Below are 23,229 nucleotides of genomic sequence, written 5' to 3'. Positions count from 1 at the left end.
ATAAACTCCTGAGTGACCCACAGGAAGACGGGATGTAAAGTAAAGATCCGGCATACCGAATGAAGGTAAGCCGGACGGAAGGCACGGACAGCTGCTCGGGGGGGGTTAGGTTCTTGCAGCTTTATTTTCTTTCTCTGAAACCAATTGAGAGTGTCCTTGGCTGTGTGTTTGGGATCATTGTCTTGCTGAAATGTCCACCCTCGTTTCATCTTCAGCATCCTGGTAGATGGCAGCAGATTTTTATCAAGAATGTCTCGATACATTCTTACATTCATCCTTCCTTCAATCCCATGAAATATGCCAGTGCCATATGCTGAAAAACAGCCCCATACCATGATGTTCCCACCTCCAAACTTCACTGTTAGTATGGTATGTTTTGGGTGATGTGCAGTGCCATTTCTCCTCCAAACATGGACTGTATTATGGCATCCAAAGAGTTCAATTTTGGTCTCATCTGACCAGACTATATTCTCCCAGTATTTCACAGGCTTGTCCAAATGTGCAGCAAACTTTAAACAAACTTCAACATGCTTTTTCTTCAGCAATGGAGTCTTCTGTGGTGAGCGTGCATACAGGCCATAGCGGTTGAGTGCATTACTTATTGTTTTCTTTGAAACAATTGTACCTGCTAATTCCAGGTCTTTCTGAAGCTTTCCACAAGTGGTCCTTGGCTCTTGTTCAACTCTTCTGATAATTCTTTTCACTCTTTTCTGTCAGAAATCTTGCGAGGAACACCTGGTCGTGGCCGGTTTATGGTGAAATTATGTTCTTTCCACTTCCGGATTATGGCCCCAACGGTGCTATCTGGAACATTCAGAAGTTTAGAAATCCTTTTGTAACAAATGCCATCAGTATGTTTTGCAACAATAAGGTTGCTAAGTTCTTGAGAGAGCTCTTTGCTTTTACCCATCATGAGATGTTTCTTGTGTGACACCTTGGTTATGAGACACCAGTTGGGACTGAACCAGTTTATATTAATATGCACTGACAAGAGGCAGGATTGCTTTCTAATTACTGATAGATTTCAGCTGGTGTCTTGGCTTTCCATGCCTTTTTGCACCTCCTTTTTTTAGGTGTTCAATACTTTTTCCCTGGGTCATTTCACATTATTACACATAACTTAATTTATGGACATCTATGGTTTGATTTCTTTGCATGTGTGGATTGCATAGGTTGTTGCTGACATTTAGTGAACATTTCATTACAATAGCCCAATTACAAATATATTTACCAAGAAAAATGTAGTTGTATTCAATACTTATTTTACCCACTGTATGTATGTGTATGTATGTATATATATATATATATATACACAGGGATACCATGGGGAGATAATGGTTGGAAGACCAGGCACCAAACCGTTAAAGCTTTGGCTCCCAGAATTCCCTGGGTCCTCCTCCATATATGCCCCGCCCCTAGCCAAAGGACTTCAGTTTGTTGTTTGGTGCAGCAGGACTCAGAAGCACCTTTTGTAACAAGAGGCCTGCTTAGAGCAGTCCTAAGCTTTTACTTTGTTTTATTTAAAGTTTTCTGAGTTGGCAGTACCAGGAGTCTGTATTAAGATGCATGTACTGCAACATTGGTAATTGTGCTATTGATTTCGGCGGGTCATAGCTGAGCTTAGTTAGCAGCGAGGCTGTGACCTGAACTGCATTGGATAATCGGAGGTGTCAGGTAAGGCGATTCCTCGCTTACGGGGAATCGTGCATGGTAGTCCTTGCTTTTGCTGTCAGAGACGCACTAAAAGCCACTGCTGTAAGGACCAGGGATTATCCGCATTCTTACTACACCAGCCGGGGCCCTATCATCTGACGTCTGGTATCGGCAGCAGACGCAATCTGCTGCCATGAGATCAGCATACCTGGCTGGTTAATGCAGCTTAGGGGAGGTAGGCTCCCCCCCAGCAGCTCCTCCCCCAACCCATATGCAGTCCCTACAAGGGTTTCGTGCATCTGGGTTGCTCCGCCTACCTCCACGTGTATGAGACACTCACAGTCCACGCAGTGCACCCGGTAGCTGTGGTCTCAGGGAGGTCTGCAGTGTTCTCCCCAGAAATTTTTTCCAGCTGGGTGTCATCAAGAACTAGCCGGGTGGGGGTTTCGCAATGATAAAATGTTTTAAACCCTGACCTTATAATGATTTAAACTTGAAATAACATTTTATATATTAATTCTGCTTCTTATAAGAGGCCCAGTCGTCTGATTATGAAAAAGCTGCAAAGTCTGTAGGATCTGTTCCTTCTTATACAGCTCCCAGATGCTGTCCCCACTTGCAGGCTCCCAAAGTGCGGGGTGGTAGGCTGTTTCTTGCCGGGTGGTGCACCTGCAAAAAACAGCCTGGGGAGAACACTGGTCTGGGTCAGTCTCACTGTATAACTCTCCCTTGGTTAAGGTATACGGTGCTCTATGTCCTACCATTCCTTTTGCGTTGCTGTAGCTGATTTCGAGCCAATTGTAATTATATTACATGTGCATTGTATGTAACTGTTTGCTAGCTGCTGACTGATATTGTTTTTATTTCTAACTGTCAATTAACTATCACTGTTATTTCTTTCAGAAGTACTTCACATTCATTGAGATTTTGTGAAATCTGTCGCATAACTTTGCGATTGTGCCTTTACTTTGAATATGTCAAAAGATAAAGGGAAACAGGAGGGGAGCCACCTGTGCTGGTTTCATGTAAATCATGTAAGGCTTGTGTGTCCTCACAGGACATAAAGGAGGGTATGTGTGTTGACTGTTATAAAGTACCACCTTACCAGTCCTGTTTACCTGTTGTTGGACAAGAGCCATCTTGGGTTACCTTTTTGTCCCCGGTTATGATACAGGTGGTGGATCGTTTGTCTACTGCATCGATGCCTCCTTGGATGGGGTGTTCTCATATGTTTTCACCTCATATGCATTCCAGAATAAGGGATGTTGATGGCCATTCTAGTCAGAGTGTGGCACCATCTTGTTGATAACAGACCAGTGGTGACTAAAGCGCCTAAACGCAAGTTGTCTCTATCTCAGTCTGCCCAACATATGGATTCATACGCATCATCAGAGGAATCTGATGCACAGGATTCCTCTCCAGGATTATCTTCTGGGGAGGAGGATCATTCATCTACTGTGGATTTTACTTCTTTGGTGAGGGCGGTTAAATCAATCCTAGATGTTCATGATGATGAACCTGCTCATAGTAAGAAGACTCTGGTGTTTAATCACCACTGGCCAAAACGGAGTTCCCTGTGTCTGAACAGCTCACTGAGCTTATTGAGGAGGCATGGGGTAACCCTGATAAGCGGTTTTATGTAGATAGGAGAATAAAATCATTGTATCCGTTCCCACCTTCTGTATGTGCTAAATGGGAGGTACCTCCTACTGTGGATGCTCATGTAACGCATTTAATCAGAAATGCTACATTGCCTATTCAATCAGCATCATCTCTGAGGGATTCCACAGATAAAAAGATTGAAGCCTGTCTTAAGGCAATATCATCATCATCTGGAGCTGTTACCCATCTGGCTATAGCTGGAGCCTGGGTAGCCAAGGCTGATGAAGAATGGATTGAGGCATTGGAAAATTCTCTACCAAATGCTACCAGAGAACAGATGATGAATATCTCCCACATACAGGAAGTGGCTTGCTATCTGGGAGGAGCTGCAGTGGATGCTGGAATTTTAGCTTCTAAGGCATTAGCAGCATCCATAGTAGCACGCAGGGCCCTTTGGTTAAGATATTGGAAAGCTAATACAGGATCAAAGAGGGCGCTGGAAGTTTTACCTTTTAATGGAAAGGTATGTTTTGGAGCACAGTTGGATAACATAATTTCTACTCTGGTGGCTTCAAAGTCAACAGGTCTGCCATCTAAGTCAAATAATAGATCTAGGCAGGTTTCTTTTCAGTCCTTCCATCCTCAGGGAAGAGGTAAGGTACAGACGACTTCTAGGCCGACTAGTTTTCATAAGTCAAAACGACAAACTAATGCAATACGTTCAGCTTCTAAGTCGGAACACAAGCCCTCGGCCTGATGGAGCAGGCGTCCTCCTGGGGGATCCGAGGGTGGGGGGCCGACTTCTTCAGTTTGCGGATTATTGGCATCAAACAACTACAGATGCCTGGGTCCGAGAAGTGGTCTCTCAGGAGTATGCCCTTACTTTCAAGAGACATTCCCGCTAGACATTTTTTGCCACAAAGCCTCCATCAGATGTGGATAAGGCCTTGGCTTTTCAGGAAGCAATTCATTCCCTGCTACAGGCAGAGGCAATAGTCCCAGTTCCCATATCCCAACAAGGAAGGGGTTATTACTCAAATCACCCTATATTGAATCTAAAACCCCCTCAACAGGTTTATCCATGTTCCCAAATTCTGCATGGAAACTCTCTGGTCAATTATTTTGGCTATGGAGCCGGGAGATTACATGGTTTCTCTGTATATTCAGGATGCGTATCTGCATATTGCAATTATCCCATCCCACCAGCAATTTTTACGATTTGCTGTCCTTCAGGAACATTACCAATTTCAGGCTGTACCCTTTGGCCTTTCTACGGCTCCCCGGGTATTTACCAAAATAATGTCAGTCATGACTGCTTATCTCAGGCATCAGGGAGTCAGAATTCTGCCATATCTGGACGACCTTCTGATATTGGCATGGACTCCGGTGGTTTTGCAAAACCATCTTCAACTGACTATAGCCTGCCTACAAAGGCACGGCTGGATCATCAATTGGAAGAAATCATCTTTTTCTCCAACACAGCAGATGGTAAGTCTGGGAGCATGTCTAAATTCTCAGGCACAAAGGGTGTTTCTGCCAGAGGACAAGATTGGGGCCTTATCAAAGCAGATACACATGCTGCTATGCAAGCGAAGAGTATCCATTCTGTCAGCAATGCAGGTGCTGGGATCAATGGTATCGACCTTCGACATGGTGGGTTATGCTCTGTTCCATTCCAGGCCTCTGCAAAGGTTGACTCTCTCCTGACAGCATCATTTAATATGGTCCCAGATGATCTTTCTCACTCCAGAGGTTCATCACTCCCTTCTGTGGTGGCTAATGAAGGAGCATCTCAACAAAGGGCGACCGTTCCAAATTGGATGCTTCTCACCACGGAAGTCAGTCTTCGCGGATGGGGGGCAGTGACCGGTCATCACACCTTCCAGGGGAGATGAACAAATCAAGAAAATAGTCTGCCAATAAACATTCTGGAACTGCAAGCAGTATACAAGCACTTGTCAGGGCACAGGACCTGCTCCATGGCAGGCCTGTCCAGATCCAGTCTGACAAGGCGACTACAGTGGCCTACCTCAATCATCAGGGTGGCACAAGGAGTCATGCAGCCATGACTCCTTGTGCCACCCTGAAGGAAGTGACAAAGGTTTTCATTTGGGCAGAACGTCATCTTCCTGCCATCTCTGCAATATTCATTCCGGGGTTACTCAATTGGGAAGCAGACTTCCTAAGTCGCCAGGACATACACGCCAGAGAGTGGTCTCTCCATCCGGGAGTGTTTCAGCTTCTGGTAAGCAAATGGGGTCTACCAGAGATAGATCTCATGCCGTCACGCCACAACCACAAGGTCCCCATGTATGGGGCCAGCTTCAGAGACCCGTCAGCAGGTTTCTGCACTGTCAGTCTGGTTCCAGAAGAAGATTGCTTCATTACCAGATGTTAGAATTTTTTTTCCAAGGAGTCCTGCGAGTTCAGCCTCCTTTTTGTTTAACCGGTAGCACTGTGGGATTTATCTTTGGTTCTTAAGGGGTCACAAGCTTCCCCATTTGAACCTTTAGACTCTGTAGATTTTAAGTGGTTGACAGCAAAGACTCTTTTTCTTCTTGCTATTTCTTCAGCTCGCAGAGTCTCAGATTTGGCAGCGCTCTCTTGTCGCTCCATATTTTTGATTTTTCACCAGGATAAAGCTGTTCTTCGTACAAGGGAGGGTTACTTCCTAAGGTAGTGCCCCGTTTTCATGTTAATGAAGAAATTGTTGTTCCAGCTTTTCAGGCTCCCAGACCTTTTTGTAGGTGAAGCCTCCCTGGATGTAGTTCGTACAAACTGTGTTAGAAAATCAGATTCTCTTTTTGTATTATATGGTTTTCACAAACAATGTCCAGCATAAGTAGACTCTGGCAAGATGGTTATATGCATGACTATCTCTCAGGTGTACACACAGGCTGATCTTCCTGTCCCAAGCACGGTAGCAGCACATTCTACTCGGTCTGTAGGGCCATCGTGGGCATTCAGCCGTGGTGCCTCTGCTGAACAACTGTGCACGGCTACCACGTGGTATTCTGTCCACAATTTTCTTAGGTTTTATGCCTTTGATACTTTTGCCTCCCAGTTCTTTTTTCTGCTCAGGAGCATACTTTACCCTAGGGGAACTGCTTTAGGACTTCCCCCCCCATGGTATCCCTGTGGATCCCTATGAACCCCGTAGAAGAAATATAGGTATGGTAGACTTACCTAGATAACTCCTTTTCTTCGAAGGTCCACAGGGCGCCCACCCTGATGCACCTGGCTTCATTGGGTGGTTTTCTTTTGGTCACAGATTCCCTCACTTTCTGTTTCTGGTGTACGATTGTTCTTCCTTCTCCTCTTTCCTTCTCCTGCCTTTAGGCTTGTTAACGAAACTGAAGTCCTATGGTTAGGGGTGGGGTATATATGGAGGAGGACCCAAAGCTTTAACTGTTTGGTGCCTGATCTTCAAACCATAATCTCCCCATGGTATCCCTGTAGACCCTATGGACCTCGAAGAAAGGGAAATATCTAGGTAAGTCTACCACAGTTCTCTCTCTCTCTCTCTCTCTCTCTCTCTCTCTCTCTTGAGAGAGAGAGAGAGAGAGGGAGAGAAGGAGGGTGCACATATAAGTAATTTTTAAAACCCACTGCTATAGAACAAAGTTCACATGCATCTTAGAGCACAATGATCAGCATATAGACTCAGCCTCCACGACTCGCCAGCGTCTCCACGACATACAGTGTCCACTATGGGGCTAACCGTATTACACTGCCACACGGATTTCCAGTAGGAAAATCAATGCTGGGACCAGCATCTGACGTCACCGCATCCACCGTAACATAAGCCATGCCCAATGTGTTTCGTCACTATTGTGACTTCGACAGGGGGTGTGGTTTATTCTGAGAACAGCTTCTCTTTTATACTCGTACATTAATTACCTAAATAGCGGCATTTGATAATATTAATCTCCGTTAGAAGCTGTGCTGCATATTATTGCTGCCACTTAGTATCAAACATAGTTAAACAACAGTACAGCGATACTTATTCGCACCAAGATACAATATTAAAATACAGTAATTAAAATGCATTAATTAAAATACTAGCAGGTATTTACTGTCTAAGATTAGATTAGGTAAACGCTATTTATCCTTAGTCACACACATGACACAGAATTCTTATTGCACTAAACCCTTAAATAACTAACATTTTTTTTAATATATATATTAATATTAAGACCCATTTATCTATATAAAAAAACAACTAAAAATATATATATTAACCCATTTCTCTATATAAAAAAATACCATAAATTCACATAAACAACTAATATCTTATTACAGTGACCACCTCTAGTTCACATCTATTACACTGGGGAACAGTCAATCTGCCATGGATTTAAGCATCGATTTCGATTAATTTTGTGCTCCCGATCATGAATATGCCATGCTTATTTTTCAATTGGCTCTAGTTTTTGAGATCTGCATATGTCTTTAATATTTATGAAAAAATAAATTAAGCCATGTTAAAAATAGTTAAAAAGATATATATTTTTTTATTCTAATTAATCTTGATTCATAAAATGTTATAAAAAGACAGGATAATTACATACATAAGTGTTAGGAAACTAGGAGAACCGTTTTTTTGTAGGATTTTCTTTTGTATTCTGGTTCGGGCAGTCCGTCTGCAGACTCCAACAGTAATCAGCCATCATGGGATGATCCCTCCTTCCTTGTTATCTTTCTTCCATTACCTGAATGGAAACATTCACCCTGTTCTTCGCTTAAATCTCCTAGATTGGACAGGAAGGGATCTAAATGGCTGTACAAAAAAATGTACTTTAATACTCATGTTGGCACCTACTTTCACGAAACATTTTAGCATGTTGTGGATTAATTCATGATAGTTGTCTGCCTTGTGATTGTCTAAAAAATTTTGAATGACAGACCCATGCTTCAGATTCAGTCAGATGTGGTAAAATGTGGATCCTTCACCAGTTTCCGTATCTGTGGACTGGCAAAAATTCCTGCCTTTAATTTTTCAATACAAAGAAATGGAAATGTTCGACAAATATACGTGAAAAAATCGCCTGACTTGTCCAATGATTTTAAAAATTGTTTCATTAAACCCAGTTTGATATGGAGAGGCGGCAGTATGATTTTTTTTTCCTGTCAATTAAAGGCTCATGAATGATGTTGGCTTCTCCTACAGTTATAACTTCTTTTGGAGGCCATACGGTTTGCTGCCAGTGCTTTTGTTTTGCACTGCTATCCCATAAGCATATGTGACAAGGATACTTAGTATATCCACTTTGATGCCCAAGAAGAGAGTTTATCATTTTTAAATCGACACAAACAGACCACTGATGCTGAGAATAAGCAATTTTTTTCTAAGACTAACTTGATATTTTCATACTGTTCTTTAAGTTTTGTTGAATGACCGATAGGAATCTAAGCAAATTTGTTCCCATTGTGCAGTAATACGCATTTTAAGCTCCTTTTAGAGCTATCCAAAAAGAGCCGCCTGTCTTCTGCTCGATATTCTGGTAAAGCCATCATCTGGAGAAGTTCCGGAATATTGTTGCAAAACACAAGATTGTTATCTTGGCTAAAGAACGGCAGTATGGCTGGCTCTCTCTTTCGATACGACGTTATAGTAACATCCGGCTCAAGACAGTGCTTTTCTTGAAGTCTGGATGCTAAAAGCTCAGCTCCATTTTTTGATAAATTCAAGTCATAGATTAAAATGGTTTAATTCCTTTTGAGAAAATTTGTTTGGAGTAGAGAAACTTTCTTCAAACTCACTTTCATCTGTGTTGTCACTTGCACTGGATGAAATTAACATTTCCACATCATCACATTCAACTTCGCACAAAGAACTGAATGATGGTTCAGGTAAATCTTCACTATGTGGTATCTGTTTTGCAGAATCCATACTTGGGTATTCCCATTTGCGTTTCTTAAATCGATTCATACCCTTCACATTTACAGTACAAAAATAGCAGTCACTCAAGTGATCTTTTGCTCACACCACATCATAGGTATGCCGAAATTAAGTCCTTTTCGATCACCTTTAGTCCAATTGCGAAGTGATTCCACGCAGGTTTTACAAACTTTGTGAGGCACCCAAATCTTGTCTTGCTGGCTTATGTGACATCCAAAATTAGCCTGATATGCTTGTTTTACGAATATAGTTATATTTTTTCTTTCTTTTGCAACACTGTATTTGCCACAAATATAACAAAAACCATCAGGGTTGTTAGTACACTGTCTCCGAGAAGAATTCATTTTTATGGCGAAAACGTTTTGTTTCACACATTCAGTGCTAACTCCCAGCAAAAGCCGAGGACGTACTGAACAAAACAAGCCCAAACGGCGGGAAATTGGTTCTGGTGGGACAGAGAGTGGGCCAAACAAAGGAACAGGAGGTGTGCTAACTGCGTCACTCGGTCCTCTCCGTTGCTCCTCTCTGTATTCTGGGAGGAAGCAGTGGCTGTGGTCTGAGGATGTCCCGGCATGATATATATGTGTGTGTGTGAATAAATATATGTGTATATATATGACATGGGTAGTCAGACAGTACATACAGCTTCACTGCCATGCCTCCTCCCAGCGTTAGTGAGGAGATTTGAATGTGTTCTGTGTCTTAAACGTGACTACCAGCTACGTTATCACAAATCGAACAAATTCTTGTTATTGTTGAAAGAGGGTAGTTGTTAAAAAAAGCAAAACTAAGTCGATTCTGTTAAGTAAAGCAGGCCTAGACTAGTAAGGTACTTCAAATGGAGAAAATAATACAATTTTATAATTTTTCATTAATTTGAAAACTGGAGCCAATTCAGCTATAGCGAAGATCTAATGCGTAAATAGGACCTGCGAGTATTCTCAAACTGATCTTAAATCCTTGGCAAGAAAAAAAATATATTTTTTGGTTCCCCAGTGTTATACATACACAAATAAAAATAAGCTTTAATAATTAAATCCCAATTAGATTCATATACTTAAACATGATCATCTCACTGTTAAAAAAAAAAAACTAGAACCCCCCTATATCGACAACATTGGAGCCCGCAGGTCAACATCAGTGTGTCATAGGGAGTATCATTCTTCAACAGACTCAATGCAGAAAAGGCATTACATCATAAGTCTCATTAAGTCCCATTGGGACCAACGTGCTCAAAGAATATATCCAAAAGTCTCTCTTTTGGCCAATAATTTCAAAATATCCCCTCCTCTTTCATCCAGAACAACATGCTCGATAGCCTTGAAAGAAAAAGTAGGTACGCAATGATTTTGAACATTATTAAGTATATTTCTTGTATGTTCTAAAATTCGAATTTTTATTGGACGTTTTGTTTTACCAACATAACACCACATTTGCATTCCAACATATATATAACATGGGTAGTCAGACAGTACATACGACTTCTTTTTTCCCATGATTTACTATTATTGTAATTCCAGAATTTTCTCCTTTCTTTACTAGCATATTTGCATATCTTACATTTGTTACACGGGAAAAAAAACCTTTACTTAAACCTAACCAGTTTCATTACTATTAATGTTACATAAATTACTAGGGGCTAGACTGTTTTTCAAGGTTCAAGCTCTTTTGAAGCCTACTTGAGGTCTTGAAGGTAGCATATCTTTCAGAACAGGGTCTAGAGACAAAATATCCCAATGTTTCTCTAAAATTTCTCTGATCTTACAGCTTTCGGTGTTATAGTTAGTCACGAAGGGGATAAAAATATAATTTTCCGGTTTAGATCTCTTTATAGAACAACAAAGAATCCCTATTCACTTTTTTTGCCCTCTCTGTACATCTATCTATTAGGAAGTTCGGATACTTTTTTGCTAGAAATCTTTTACTGAATTTTTCTGCCTGCTCATCAAACTTCACAGCATCATGACAAGTCCTTAACCTTATAAATTGTGAATACGGGATATTCGAGACCCATTTCTTCAAATGGCAGCTCTCATAATGGACGTAACTCTTACTGTCTACTTTCTTTATGTGAGTATACGTCGCCACTTTTCTATCATTATTCACTTCAGTTGAATCCAAAAATTTTGAGGTAAATCTAAGGTTGTAAGCGTTATTATTTAGAGAGACCATAAAATTATCCCATTCTAACTCGCTGCCTTGCCAAACAATAAGCACATCATCTATATAGTGCTTATACAGCTTAATGTACTTAAAAAATGGGTTATTATACACCTCATTCATCTCCCACTTAACGAAATTCAGCGCATAAGGCATATCCATCGCTGTCCCGTGCTGTTGGACATAAAAATCCCCTTGAAATTTAAAATTATTATTTTTCAGCACATACATAATACAGTCTAGAATGTACTCTCATATCGGGCTCCAATTTATATCACTGTCCAGAAAGAATTTCACCACATCAACACCTTGTATCATGTGGTATACGAGTGTACAGGGCTTCAACATTCACTGTACACCAGCAAAAATCATCTTGCCACACAAACTATTTAAAGCATTCTAAAATTTGTGTAGAATCTTTAACATATGAGTCTAGTTCCACAACATATTTCCTAATATATATATATATATATATATATATATATATATATATATATATATATATACATATATACACACACACAGTCAGGTCCATAAATATTCGGACATTGACAGAATTTTCAGATTTTGGCCTCTATTCACCACCACAATGGCTTTGAAATGAAACAAACAAGATGTGATTTAACTGCAGACGTTCAGATTTAATTTGAGGGTAATTACATCCAAATCGGGTGAACGGTGTAGGAATTGCAACAGTTTCAATATGTGCCTCCCACTTTTTAAGGGGCAAAAAGTAATGGGACTATCAACTCAAAAGCTATTTCATGGACAGGTGTGGGCTATTCCCTTGTTATTTCATTATCAATTAAGCAGGTAAAAGGTCTGGAGTTGATTCTAGGTGTGACACTTGCGTTTGGAATCAGTTGCTGTCAACTCTCAATATGAGATCCAAAGAGCTGTCACTATCAGTGAAGCATGCCATCATTAGGCTGAAAAATCAAAACAAACCATCAGAGAGATAGCAAAAACATTAGGTGTGGCCAAATCAACTGTTTGGAACAGCAACACCAAAAGCCCTGGAAGACCACGGAAAGCAACTGTGGTGGATGACAAAATAATTATTTCCCTGGTGAATAAAAACCCCTTCACAACAGTTGGACAAATCAAGAACACTCTCCAGGAGGTAGGTGTATGTGTGTCAAAGTCAACAATCAAGAGAAGACTTCACAAGAGTGAATATAGAGGGTTCACCACAAGATGCAAACCATTGGTGAGCCACAAAAACAGGAAGACCAGATTAGAGTTTGCCAAACAACATCTAAAAAAGCCATTACAGTTCTGGAACAATATCCTATTGACAGATGAGACAAAGATCAACTTGTACCAGAGTGATGGGAAGAGAAGAGTATGGAGAAGGAAAGGAACTGCTCATGATCCAAAACATACCACCTCATCAGTGAAGCATGGTGGTGGTAGTGTCATGGCATGGGCATGTATGGCTGCCAATGGAACTCGGGCAATATTATATGCTCATATTCAGTCAAATGCTTCAGAACTCATTGGACGGCGCTTCACAGTGCAGATGGACAATGACCCTAAGCATACTGCAAAAGCAACCAGGCCTGGCAGAGCATCACCAGGGATGAAACCCAGCATCTGGTGATGTCTATGCGTTCCAGACTTCAGGCTGTAAATGCCTTCAAAGGATTTGCAACAAAGTATTAAAAAGTGAAAGTTAAATTTAGGATTGTTAAGTTTGTCCCATTACTTTTGGCCCCTTAAAAAGTGGGAGGCACATATAGAAACCGTTGTAATTCCTACACCGTTCACCTGATTTGGATGCAATTACCCTCAAATTAAATCTGAAAGTCTGCAGTTAAATCACATCTTGTTTGTTTCATTTCAAAGCCATCGTGGTGGTGAATAGAGGACAAAATATGAAAATTCGGTCAATGTCCCAATATTTATGGACCTGACTGTGTATATATATATATATATATATATATCTAGAAATTCTGATAAACAGGAGGTAGCTGAATCTATACCCGCAATTATTGGGCGGCCTGGTGGCTTCGCAAGCTGCTTATGTATCTTAGGTAAGTAGTAAAAAATAGCCACTCTAGGGTAAGCATTAAAAAGGTAATTAAACTCATCTTTAATTACGCATTTATTTGAGATCCTTTATTCTAATAATAATCTAATTTCCTCTACAATTCTACCGGTGGGATCTATTTCCTTTTTATGATACATTGTCTGTTCATTAATCAACCTAAAAGCCTCTTCCAAATATTCCCCTTTATTTAAAATAACAATCATAGATAGATAGATATATATATATATATATATATATATATATATATATTACACGCACATACATACACCGGTCAGCCATAACATTAGAACCACTGACACGTTATGTGAATAACATTGAATACATCGTTCCAATGGCACCTGTCAAGGGGTGGGGATATATTAGGCAGCAAGTGAACTCTCAGTTCTTGAAGTTGACTTGTTAGACATAGGAAGTGTAAGGATCTGAGCTACTTTGACCAGGTTCAAATTGTAATAATTAGACGACTAGGGGCCTGATTCAGCAAGGATCGCAACTGCGATTACACATGCAATCGGCTGATTGTTGCATTCTGCGTATGCCTATGCATCGCAGTGCGCAAACCAGCCACTGCGAGCAGCAGTGACTACGCAGACCCACCGCAGAGTGATTGACAAGAAGTGCCGTTTATGGGGGGTGGTCAGCAAAATGCAGGCGCGTCACTGCATTTGAACACCGTTGCAGTGGCGTGCATAAATTATTAACTGTAATGTCATACACAGCTTGTGTACTCAGGCCCTGATTCAGAGCTCGCTCTGAATCAGGGCCGTCCTTCTTGTTTTTCAGAGCTGCCTCCTGGCCGCTCGCATAGCTGTGGGTGACCACCCACAGCTATAGCGAGCGGCCAGGAAGATGGTCGCAATGGTTAAGACCATCAGGCTTGCGACGAGACCCTTGTGGTAGGGTCTCGTTGCCGCAAGCCCCAGAGTGCTTTCTGCTCTAACAGAGCCGAAAGCACTCCCACTGACATCACTTGTGATGTCAGTGGGGCCGGCCCCAGACGGTAGGCGTTCCCATGGGAATGCCTCCGTCTGGGCAGCCACGTCCCCAGCCTGCCCACCAAAGGGGGCGTGCTGTCATTCAACATCGACAGCACGCCCCCCTTTGGTACGAGACCCGGAGCGACGGATTGCCCGTCGCTATCCGGGTCTCGCGCATGCGCACGACGGAGCCGGCTCCATCGTGCGCATGCGCACTGGGCCACCATCAACCCACTTGCGAGCGCATTGCGCTCGCGAGCGGGTCTGAATCAGGCCCTCAGTGTGCAACGAGGTTAGCAATTCCTGAGTAAGGTCAGAGCTTGTGCAAGTGTGCGTGAGACTGCAATGGTACTTGATGTTACCGATGGTTTTGCAGTCTTTCAAAGTATTACGAATGTGTGTAAGGTAAGGTGGACGTCCTTGTGTTGTGCTGCGACGGAATAGCGTTCGCAATGGATTAGCATATCATCGCAGTGAGACTGCGTGTGTAATCGCTATTGCAATCACAGTTGCGATCATTGCTGAATCAGGCTTTAGGTCAGAGCATCCCCAAAACAGCAGGTCCAGTGGGTATGCTTAATATTTAGTGGTTAGTACCTACCAAAAGTGGTCTAAGGAAGGAGAACCGGTGACAGGGTCATTGGTGCCCAAGGCTCATTGACACACGTGGGGAACAAATGCTAGTCCTTATCTATGTATGATAACCTCGCGACCAGTTGTATATGCCCCCTAATGTATCATATTTTATTATTATTTCTCAAATGATTTATAATACTAATACTTAGTATTTTAGAATGAAACAAGGGTATCCAGACTTTAGATAGACAGTAAAAAGGTCAACGTTGTCTAGATAGACGCCAGATGTTAGATAGTCATTAGGTCGACAGGGACAGATGGTCGACAAGGAAGATTGTCGACGTGTACAAATGGTCAACATGGTAAAAAAGGTCGATGTGTACAAATGGTGGACACTTTTTTTTTAATTTTTATTATTAGGGTTAGGCACTTACCCCGATAGTTAGGCACCAGGAGGGAAGGTGAGGGCTAGGGTGAAGATTAGGGTTAGAAAAAAAAAAGTCGACCATTTCTGTGATGACCTTTTGACAATGTCGACACTTTGTACCGGTCGACCTTCGTCCATGCGGACTTTTTCGGTGTCGACCTTTTGTCCCTGTCGACCAATTGACTGTCTAACATCTGGTTTCTATCTACACACTGTAGAAATTTTTTAGTGTATATCTTTTCTACCATAATCGAAACAAGAAGGTAACTCTCCAATTCTGACCACTTTTGGATCTGGAAGTAGAGACTTTTTAACATGTTGAATATCCAAAAATCCCCCCCAGCCCCAATGTCGGCAGAATGGGGCATAATGGCAATCTGTCGCAGATGTATGGGCCCCAGAATTGAAAATAGTGTTTGAAAATAGTGTTAACAGTTATGCAGAAAAATGGTAAATACATGTAAATAGTTTGCGGAAAGCATTGTTTCATGAATGTAGCTATTTTGTTAGTTTATTAAAGCTGGGTACACACCTAAAATATATATATCTGCAGATGATGGTTGTACATACACACTGAACAACTGTCATCTGGCCGTGGGTCCTGCTGGCCATGGGGTTCCCTGGCCGACTGCCCTTAACACACAGCACAAAGTGCAGATATATCTCCACATATATCTGCCATCTGCTCTGCAGCACAGCCAACACAATATGTCTGTGAACGTTGTCGTTCAGACATATTGCTTGCCGATGCGCACACGATATATATTGTCCGATCAATTGATCAGCCAGTATATTTGCCAGTGTGTATTCAGCTATAGATCTCCCTACAAAGTTTCCTTTTAGTGAGTAATAAAAAAATGGGAATATATCAGCCTAGACTATCTGTAAAAATATACTTCATACAGATTTCTGTGCTTTCCAGCACACAGAAAAATAGGTAAGAAACACTTTTAAAGGGGTAGTCCACTTAAACATGAATGGAGCTGGATCGCACCACAAATGATTGTTATTGTTATAGATAATAGCCGATTTCTACAATCTGTGGAGTGCTGTTTAAGAGGACTCTGCGAATTGAGTTGATTTATCAGGAGCTATGAGCTTCACCATGAGCCACTTTCGGGTAACTGAAGAATCCTGGGTGTGATATTTGCTTTTTGGGGTAGGATTCACATGTTTTTTTTTGTTTAAAAGGGGATAACACCTTTAAAAAAAAATGATTATTCCAGCTGAAAAGTTCATAATAATAATTAGCAAATAGTCTTTAAATGGGGTTATGTATTTAAAAACATAATACTAATGTGGAGATTTACTTGCACAATTAGACCAGGCTCAACTAACTAATGTAAATTCAGTGGTATGCAAAACACTATTGGGTACTGCGATTGTTTTTTAGCACAATAAAAAGCAAAAAGCCATGAAAAAACTTCAGAAATAACTTATGCAATTGTTATATGGAGACATCTATTTCAAACATGCATCCTCTTACATATGTCAGATGTGGATGAGACCAATACCAGTAAGGATTAATATCTGTTCATGGCAAATTGATCTATTGGCAGCTATGTGCTGTTAGAAATGCTGTTTTGTTAAACTGAGTTATCTGGTAATTCAATGAGTCTTGGGACAAAGTCATTAGTTTGTTTTATATTTATATATACTCTGCTTACAGGTGCAAATCATTATTCTGTTGTGATATAACCACATTTGTTTTCTGTTTAAAGGCTTTGAAGCCAGTGTGTAACATTTGCAGAAAGTTAAAAATATGTAACTTTATTTTTGATTAAAAGATTTGTTTGACTTTTCTTGGTTTTTAAAAGTCATGAAAGTATTGAATTTGATGAAGAGAAATATATATATATTTTTTAATGTAATATGTATGCTTTTATTTACTTTTACATATTTATTAAATTATTACAGAAACCTAATCCTTTGAAAGGTTCAGTAAAGACAAGACGTAGCTAAAGATTAAAAAAAAAAATTCTCATTTTTATTTTATTTATAATATTTGTTAAATATTGGTATGTGCCAGAATAGTACTGCTTAGGTTTTTTAAAAAAAAATAATTGACAAACATAGAAACAAAGAACACTGCAGGGGCAGATAATGGGATGCTGAGGAGGCAGATGATGGGGCGCTGAGGGGCAGATAGCATGCACAGAACTTTCTTTGTTCTTTTTTTTGTTTCTTACACCACTGTGTTTACCGGTTTGTTTTTTAATAATAAATACTAGTAAGAGAGGCGTGGAACAATTTACATTGAATAGAAGTGGATACATCCTAACAATTAAATGGGATAGTAGGTAGAATGTAGTAGGTAGGGGCTAGGAAATATGGAGGCTGCATAATAGTGAATGTACTTTCAAATAATGGATATTGCATAGAAATGAGGAGGGATATGGGCTTTCATGGTTGTTTTGGTCTATCTCAGTGCTGTTTCTTCTGTATAAAAACACAGTGCCTTTGATTAGTGCCATAATGTATGGTAAATATGCTTTTTGTCTTTGTTTTTAGACTCCTGCTGAAAAGGCCAAAGCAACACTGCAGATGGTTCTCCAAGCTGCTGGTGAGTGATGGTAGATGAAGGTTTTAAGTTTGTGAGACTGAAATAATTACCGAGCCGAAACTACATTCATTATAAGGCTGTATTATGCATTGGCACTGCTGCAAAGTCTATTTGTGTCATTATTTTAAAGAAAAAGGAACTAATTTAAAAGAGCAATGAAAAGAAAAGTAACAAATTATTTGCATTCATATTGGTATAGCAATTATAGGACCAGGTTAGCAGTGCAGGTTTCTCTGCCGCACACGTAGTGGGATTATCTAACCACAAGCAGCTTGTGCATCATTTCTGCATTTGCCTAAGGTCACATGCAGCTGTGAAACAATAAAATGGCATTTCAGAGACACTAGGGGGTGCTTCAATGAGTACCTGTTAACTTAAAGCAACTATCGTCCGTTAATGTCGCTTACCGTCTGTACGCACGCTCCCGTTTAACGCCTAATTCAATTAGAAAAGTCGTCTTCCAGCATTCGGGCGATAATTCTTGCAGGTGCTACACTTGTTAAGTATTGGTGAATATGGGGAAACCTGCATGTACCACAGAACAATGCACACTAATATAGGATAACAGTGTAGAGGTATGTTAGTGGCCAAAAGCAAGCTATTTGGGGTTCTCGAAGTGTGTCATATGTCTATTATAAGCATTTTTCTATAAAAGTGAAAAATATCATAGAAAGCAAGTGTTTTTCAGCAAATTAAATGCTGTAGTAGAATTCGGTGCATAAAAATGCATGTCAGTTTATTTTTGTGTCATTTTAGGCCACTGTTAAAACACACCTGTAACTGCCACCTGTAAAGTTTAAAACACTTGCCCCATCATACAGCACCCCCATATACATGTCCCATATATTTTTTTCCCATTATTCTGCACTTTGCAGAATTTCACCCATAAAAATTATATGTCATAATTTGCCAAAAAAAAGCTCATTAAAAACTTCTAAGTGCCTAATTTATCATCAATCATAGAGCGGGTGTCCCAGTGTTTTTGAACCAAGTCCCAACATTTTTTTTTTTTTTTTAAATCAAATTTTCTCCTTTATTGAAGCATATCAATTAAAATAATAAGAAATATCAATTATAGTATATTCAATGGAAATACAACATTATACATTTCTGGAACATATAACCAATATACATCAAAGTTAGTCCATCATTACATAAATGTTAAATAAAAAATCATTATGGTGAGAACCCGAATCCATGTTGTCTAATCTTCCTCTGCCCATACCCGTGTAACAAATATAAAAGGATAGTTTTACTGAAAGATCATTTCCAAACATGGTAAAGTTCCATAGAATGATAGAAACCCTCTCCCACTAACAGTAATTTCCATACCTCCCCTCACCACTCTGGTGCCTTCGGGTAGTATGCCAAAAACTGCCCATTCAGGGTTAAGGGTAGGCAATTAACGAAATGTCGATTTGACATAACCCTATACCTGTATAAAAATATCCAAATTACCTGACACACCCATAAACTGTGTAATAATTCAACCCTTTGAAAGCCACGGCTACGGCATTAATAGTTCATCCATGATCCCCATGAGGTGTCTACGATAAGGGTAAAGATATATCTTTAGGAGTAATTCTTCATATGATCCTGCAGTGATTAATTTGATAGATGTCTCAAGTGTTCGCAGCAACTTATCTGTGGTTAGAGATGGAAATAGTTTTCTCCATTGTGCTAGCCCTGTTTTCTGTGTATCATATTGTAAAGGAATGCGAAGGAAAGAATAATGTATTGAGATGGCTTTGTAGGAGGGGTTTTCTTTCATTATTAAATCATCTAAAGAGTTATTAGTCATCCGATGAGAGCACCTTGGAGAGACCGGCCACATAAGGCTGAGCTTGTAAATATAAAGGGTCTACGCATTGGATATTGTTCCACTGCCTTTGTAAACAACATTGGTTTCCTGGTTACACTATTCATAATCTGTCGAACACAAGTTATGCCCTGTTTGTGCCACAATGTAAAAATGATAACCTGTAGTCCCATATTGAAAATTTGGATTGTTTATTAACAAAAGAAATGGAGATACATATGGGTTGTGCTGTACGGCAGATCTGACGATCTAGGACACAATGCACTATAAAAATGTCTGGCTGCAGGAGATCGGATGAAGATTGGACAGCATGTCTTGTGCAGATCGTGTGCTGAGCTGCCGGGGAGAGTTTCAAGGGAAATCTGACACATCGTCGGATCGTAAGTATGTCGCTATGTCTGTGGGCACCTTCAGCCCACTCAGGAGCCAGGGATTGGCCGCAGCAGAGCGCATCCTCGGGGACTCACCCATTCTGCAAAAGTGGGTCCCCGGTCCTCAATTCCAGGTAAAATACGCGCTATAGCGCGTATTTGCGAACACTGGAGGGTATATGATTCTTGGAAATAATATCATCTTCACCGAGTTAGCTCGACCTAAGTATGATAGATTAAGATGTCGCCATTTCTCTGCATCCTCCCTCACACCTCGCATAATAGAGTTCAAATTAAGTGCGGAAAACTTATTGAGAGGGATTTGCGCCCCTAAATATGTGATGGACTTGGTCGCCCATCCAATAGGAGTATCCTTAGACCTTGCTCGTCGTGTGTAACCTCGTCTTAGGTATAGTGCTGTGGATTTTTCAAAATGAACCTCAAATCCTGACTGACCCAAATTCTGTGATTCTCGCTATCAGTGATTCAAGGGTCCCCCTCTGGTGCTATACATATAAAAGAACATAGTCTGCAAAGGTGATATCTTCACAACCTCCTGCTGATGCCCTGAAATGATAACCAATTTTGTAGGACTCTAAGCATAGGATCGAGGGCCATTAAAGAGCAACAGTGAAAGGGGACAACCCTGTCTCGTTCCCCTGGTCATTACCAAACCCTCTCCCACAGTACCATTAATGAATAACGAAGTGGTTGGAAAAGTATAGAAAATGTAAGGATTGAAAACCCTGTACGAAACCCCTAAAGGTAGGGCCAGGATACCATATCAAATGCTTTTGTGGCCGGCGGTTCAAATCCCGGCAGCCGCAGCCCGACACAGGTGGAAATCCCGATTGTAGGATGGCAAGTATAAACTAACTTATTCTACCCCCTAACCTTAACCCTCCCTTAGGGGTGCCTAACCCTATCCTCCCCCCCAAGTATTTAACCCTAATCCCCCCTCTAAGTGCCTAAACCTAACCCCTCCTTCCCTGCTGCCTAAACCTAAGTCCCCCGGGGGGGGTGCCTAACCCTAACCACCCCCCGGGGGTTGGCTAACCCTAACCCCCCCTTCACCTAGCCTGACCCTAACCTCCCGGGGTGGTGCCTAACTCTAAGTCAACCCCCCCGCGGGAACCCTAAGCCTAAACCTAACCCTCCCCCTCCCCCCCCCCGTGGCTGTCCTGGCGTAGGTAAAATGACAGGCGTCGAGATCTTGACGCCTGTCATTTAATCCTTGCTGGGGTTCAGCTGTCGGGAATCCGGCGGTCGGCATTGCGTCCGCTGGCTTCCCGACTGTTTTCCGCTTCAAGGCTTAAGAGGATTCCCGAAAAATCAGATTGGAGATTGTCCGCCATAACCACTGCAATGGCTGTACGGATTCCTTTTATGCAATGTCTACCTCTGGGAAAGCCTATCTGATGGTCTGTCAGTATAGAGGCCAGAAAGACCTGCAATCTGTCTGCCATTATTTTGAAGTCAATAATGTATAAGACGAGTAGAAAGTTGGATCTTTATTTGGCTTTGAGATAAGGGAGATAAAAGCCTGGTTGAAGATAGGATAAGATAAAGCGTCCGTTCTAATGCTACCAAAAAGTGCATGAAGTGCTGGCACCACGTCATGCTTTAGAAGTCCTGGTGATTTATTTAAATGCATGTTAGCTACAGTGCCAACGATCTCCTCCTCGGTTATTTCAGCTTCTAATGCTTCCTTCTGGGAAGGGTGTTTCGCAGGATAGGTTCGCCTCATCCAGTAATTTAGCCGTTAGTACAGTGTTGTGTGGGGTAGCTTTATAAAGGCTATCATAATAATTTTGAACTGTCTTAGAAATGTCAAATTTTGGTAAGTGAATTAGAGGATTGACCATTCCGAAGGGCTGTTACATGGTGTTTACGTTTAAACAATTTAGTCATATTAGCTAATAAGGTGCCTGTTTTGTTACCCCAGCAAAAATATTTTTGTCTAGTGTAGTCCATCTTCAAATGGGCCTGAGCTAAAAGAAAGCTGTCCACTTGTTTACGGGATCGGATGTATTTAGTATAGGTTGTATCATTGGGGTTTGCTACATACTCCCTTAGGCAAGTCTGCATAGATTGTTGCAGTACATTATGTTGGGCCTTTATTTCTTTATTTTGTTTTGCAATGTCGACATAATGTGTCCCCTCATGACCACCTTAGATGTTTCCTAAAACTAGACAGGTGTCACGTTCAGGCTATGGTGGTCCCCTAGAGAGTGATCAGAAGACGTGGACCCAGGTTGAGAAAGGAATCTGAGGTGAGGGTCTGGATATATGCCTTCCTCATCCACTAGTTCCGTATGTTGGCTAGACCTGACCAAAGGTGCAGAGTCTAATTTACTGGGCGGTGTTCACCAGTGACCCCTCCAAGCGGGATTTGGGCTTAAGCTTCACCCAGCAAACGGGTCGTAGTCCTTTGGTCAGATATCCGGCACAAGTGGGAAATGGAAGAGCACTATAACAGGGAAAGCACAGGAGAATGATACTGGAAGTTTTGCACTTGGGTGATGCAGGGCAGACACAGGCGAATGGCACTAGGAGATTGTACTTCGATGACGTACTAAGTACACACACTTTGGCTTCAGATGCTGAACTGGCACAGGAGAATGGTACTAGCAGTTTGTACTTGGATGACCTACTAAGTACACACACTGTGGTTCCAGATGCAGAATTGGCACAGGAGGATGACACTGGGAGATTTTACTCGGATGGCATACTGAGTACATACACTGTGGTTCCAGACGCAGAACTGGCACAGGATGATGACACATCGTAGATCGTACTCGGTTGATGTACTGAGTACACACACACACCGTGGGAAAACACTAGGAGAGTATCACTGGAAGAAAGGAGCTTGGAACCTGGAATGCTGCAATAGCAATTATACACTGGAAGTAACAACGTTGTACAGGCAACTTCCTGTTGTTTTTAGCCCGGCTAAATACACTAAGGTAGTAGTCCATTGGAGGATAGTGTCAGCTGACCAACCAATGTTACCGTTGGGTAAAGGGCATTCAGGTGATGTAGACTGTCATGGCTGCACCCACGATGGTAACCACAGGAACCAAATCACGGAGTGAGCACATGGATGTCCTAGCAGACCCCAGGTAT

The 23,229-nt window shown here is 41.3% G+C and overlaps 1 protein-coding gene across 1 annotated transcript in view; it reads left to right on the top strand.

Annotated features, from left to right (window-relative positions):
* Nucleotides 1-23,229, top strand: part of RSRC1 (arginine and serine rich coiled-coil 1) — a 368,121-nt gene that overhangs the window by 152,177 nt on the left and 192,715 nt on the right. Inside the window, 1 exon segment of the mRNA XM_088447633.1 lies at nt 17,862-17,913. Within this exon segment, the coding sequence (XP_088303759.1) occupies nt 17,862-17,913 (52 nt within the window).

This window comes from Taudactylus pleione, unplaced genomic scaffold (genome assembly GCF_031769625.1).
Source record: "Taudactylus pleione unplaced genomic scaffold, aTauple2 ptg000436l, whole genome shotgun sequence".
In the NCBI taxonomy this organism is placed as follows: Eukaryota; Metazoa; Chordata; class Amphibia; order Anura; family Myobatrachidae; genus Taudactylus; species Taudactylus pleione.
This window is presented reverse-complemented; position numbering and strand designations above follow the sequence as displayed.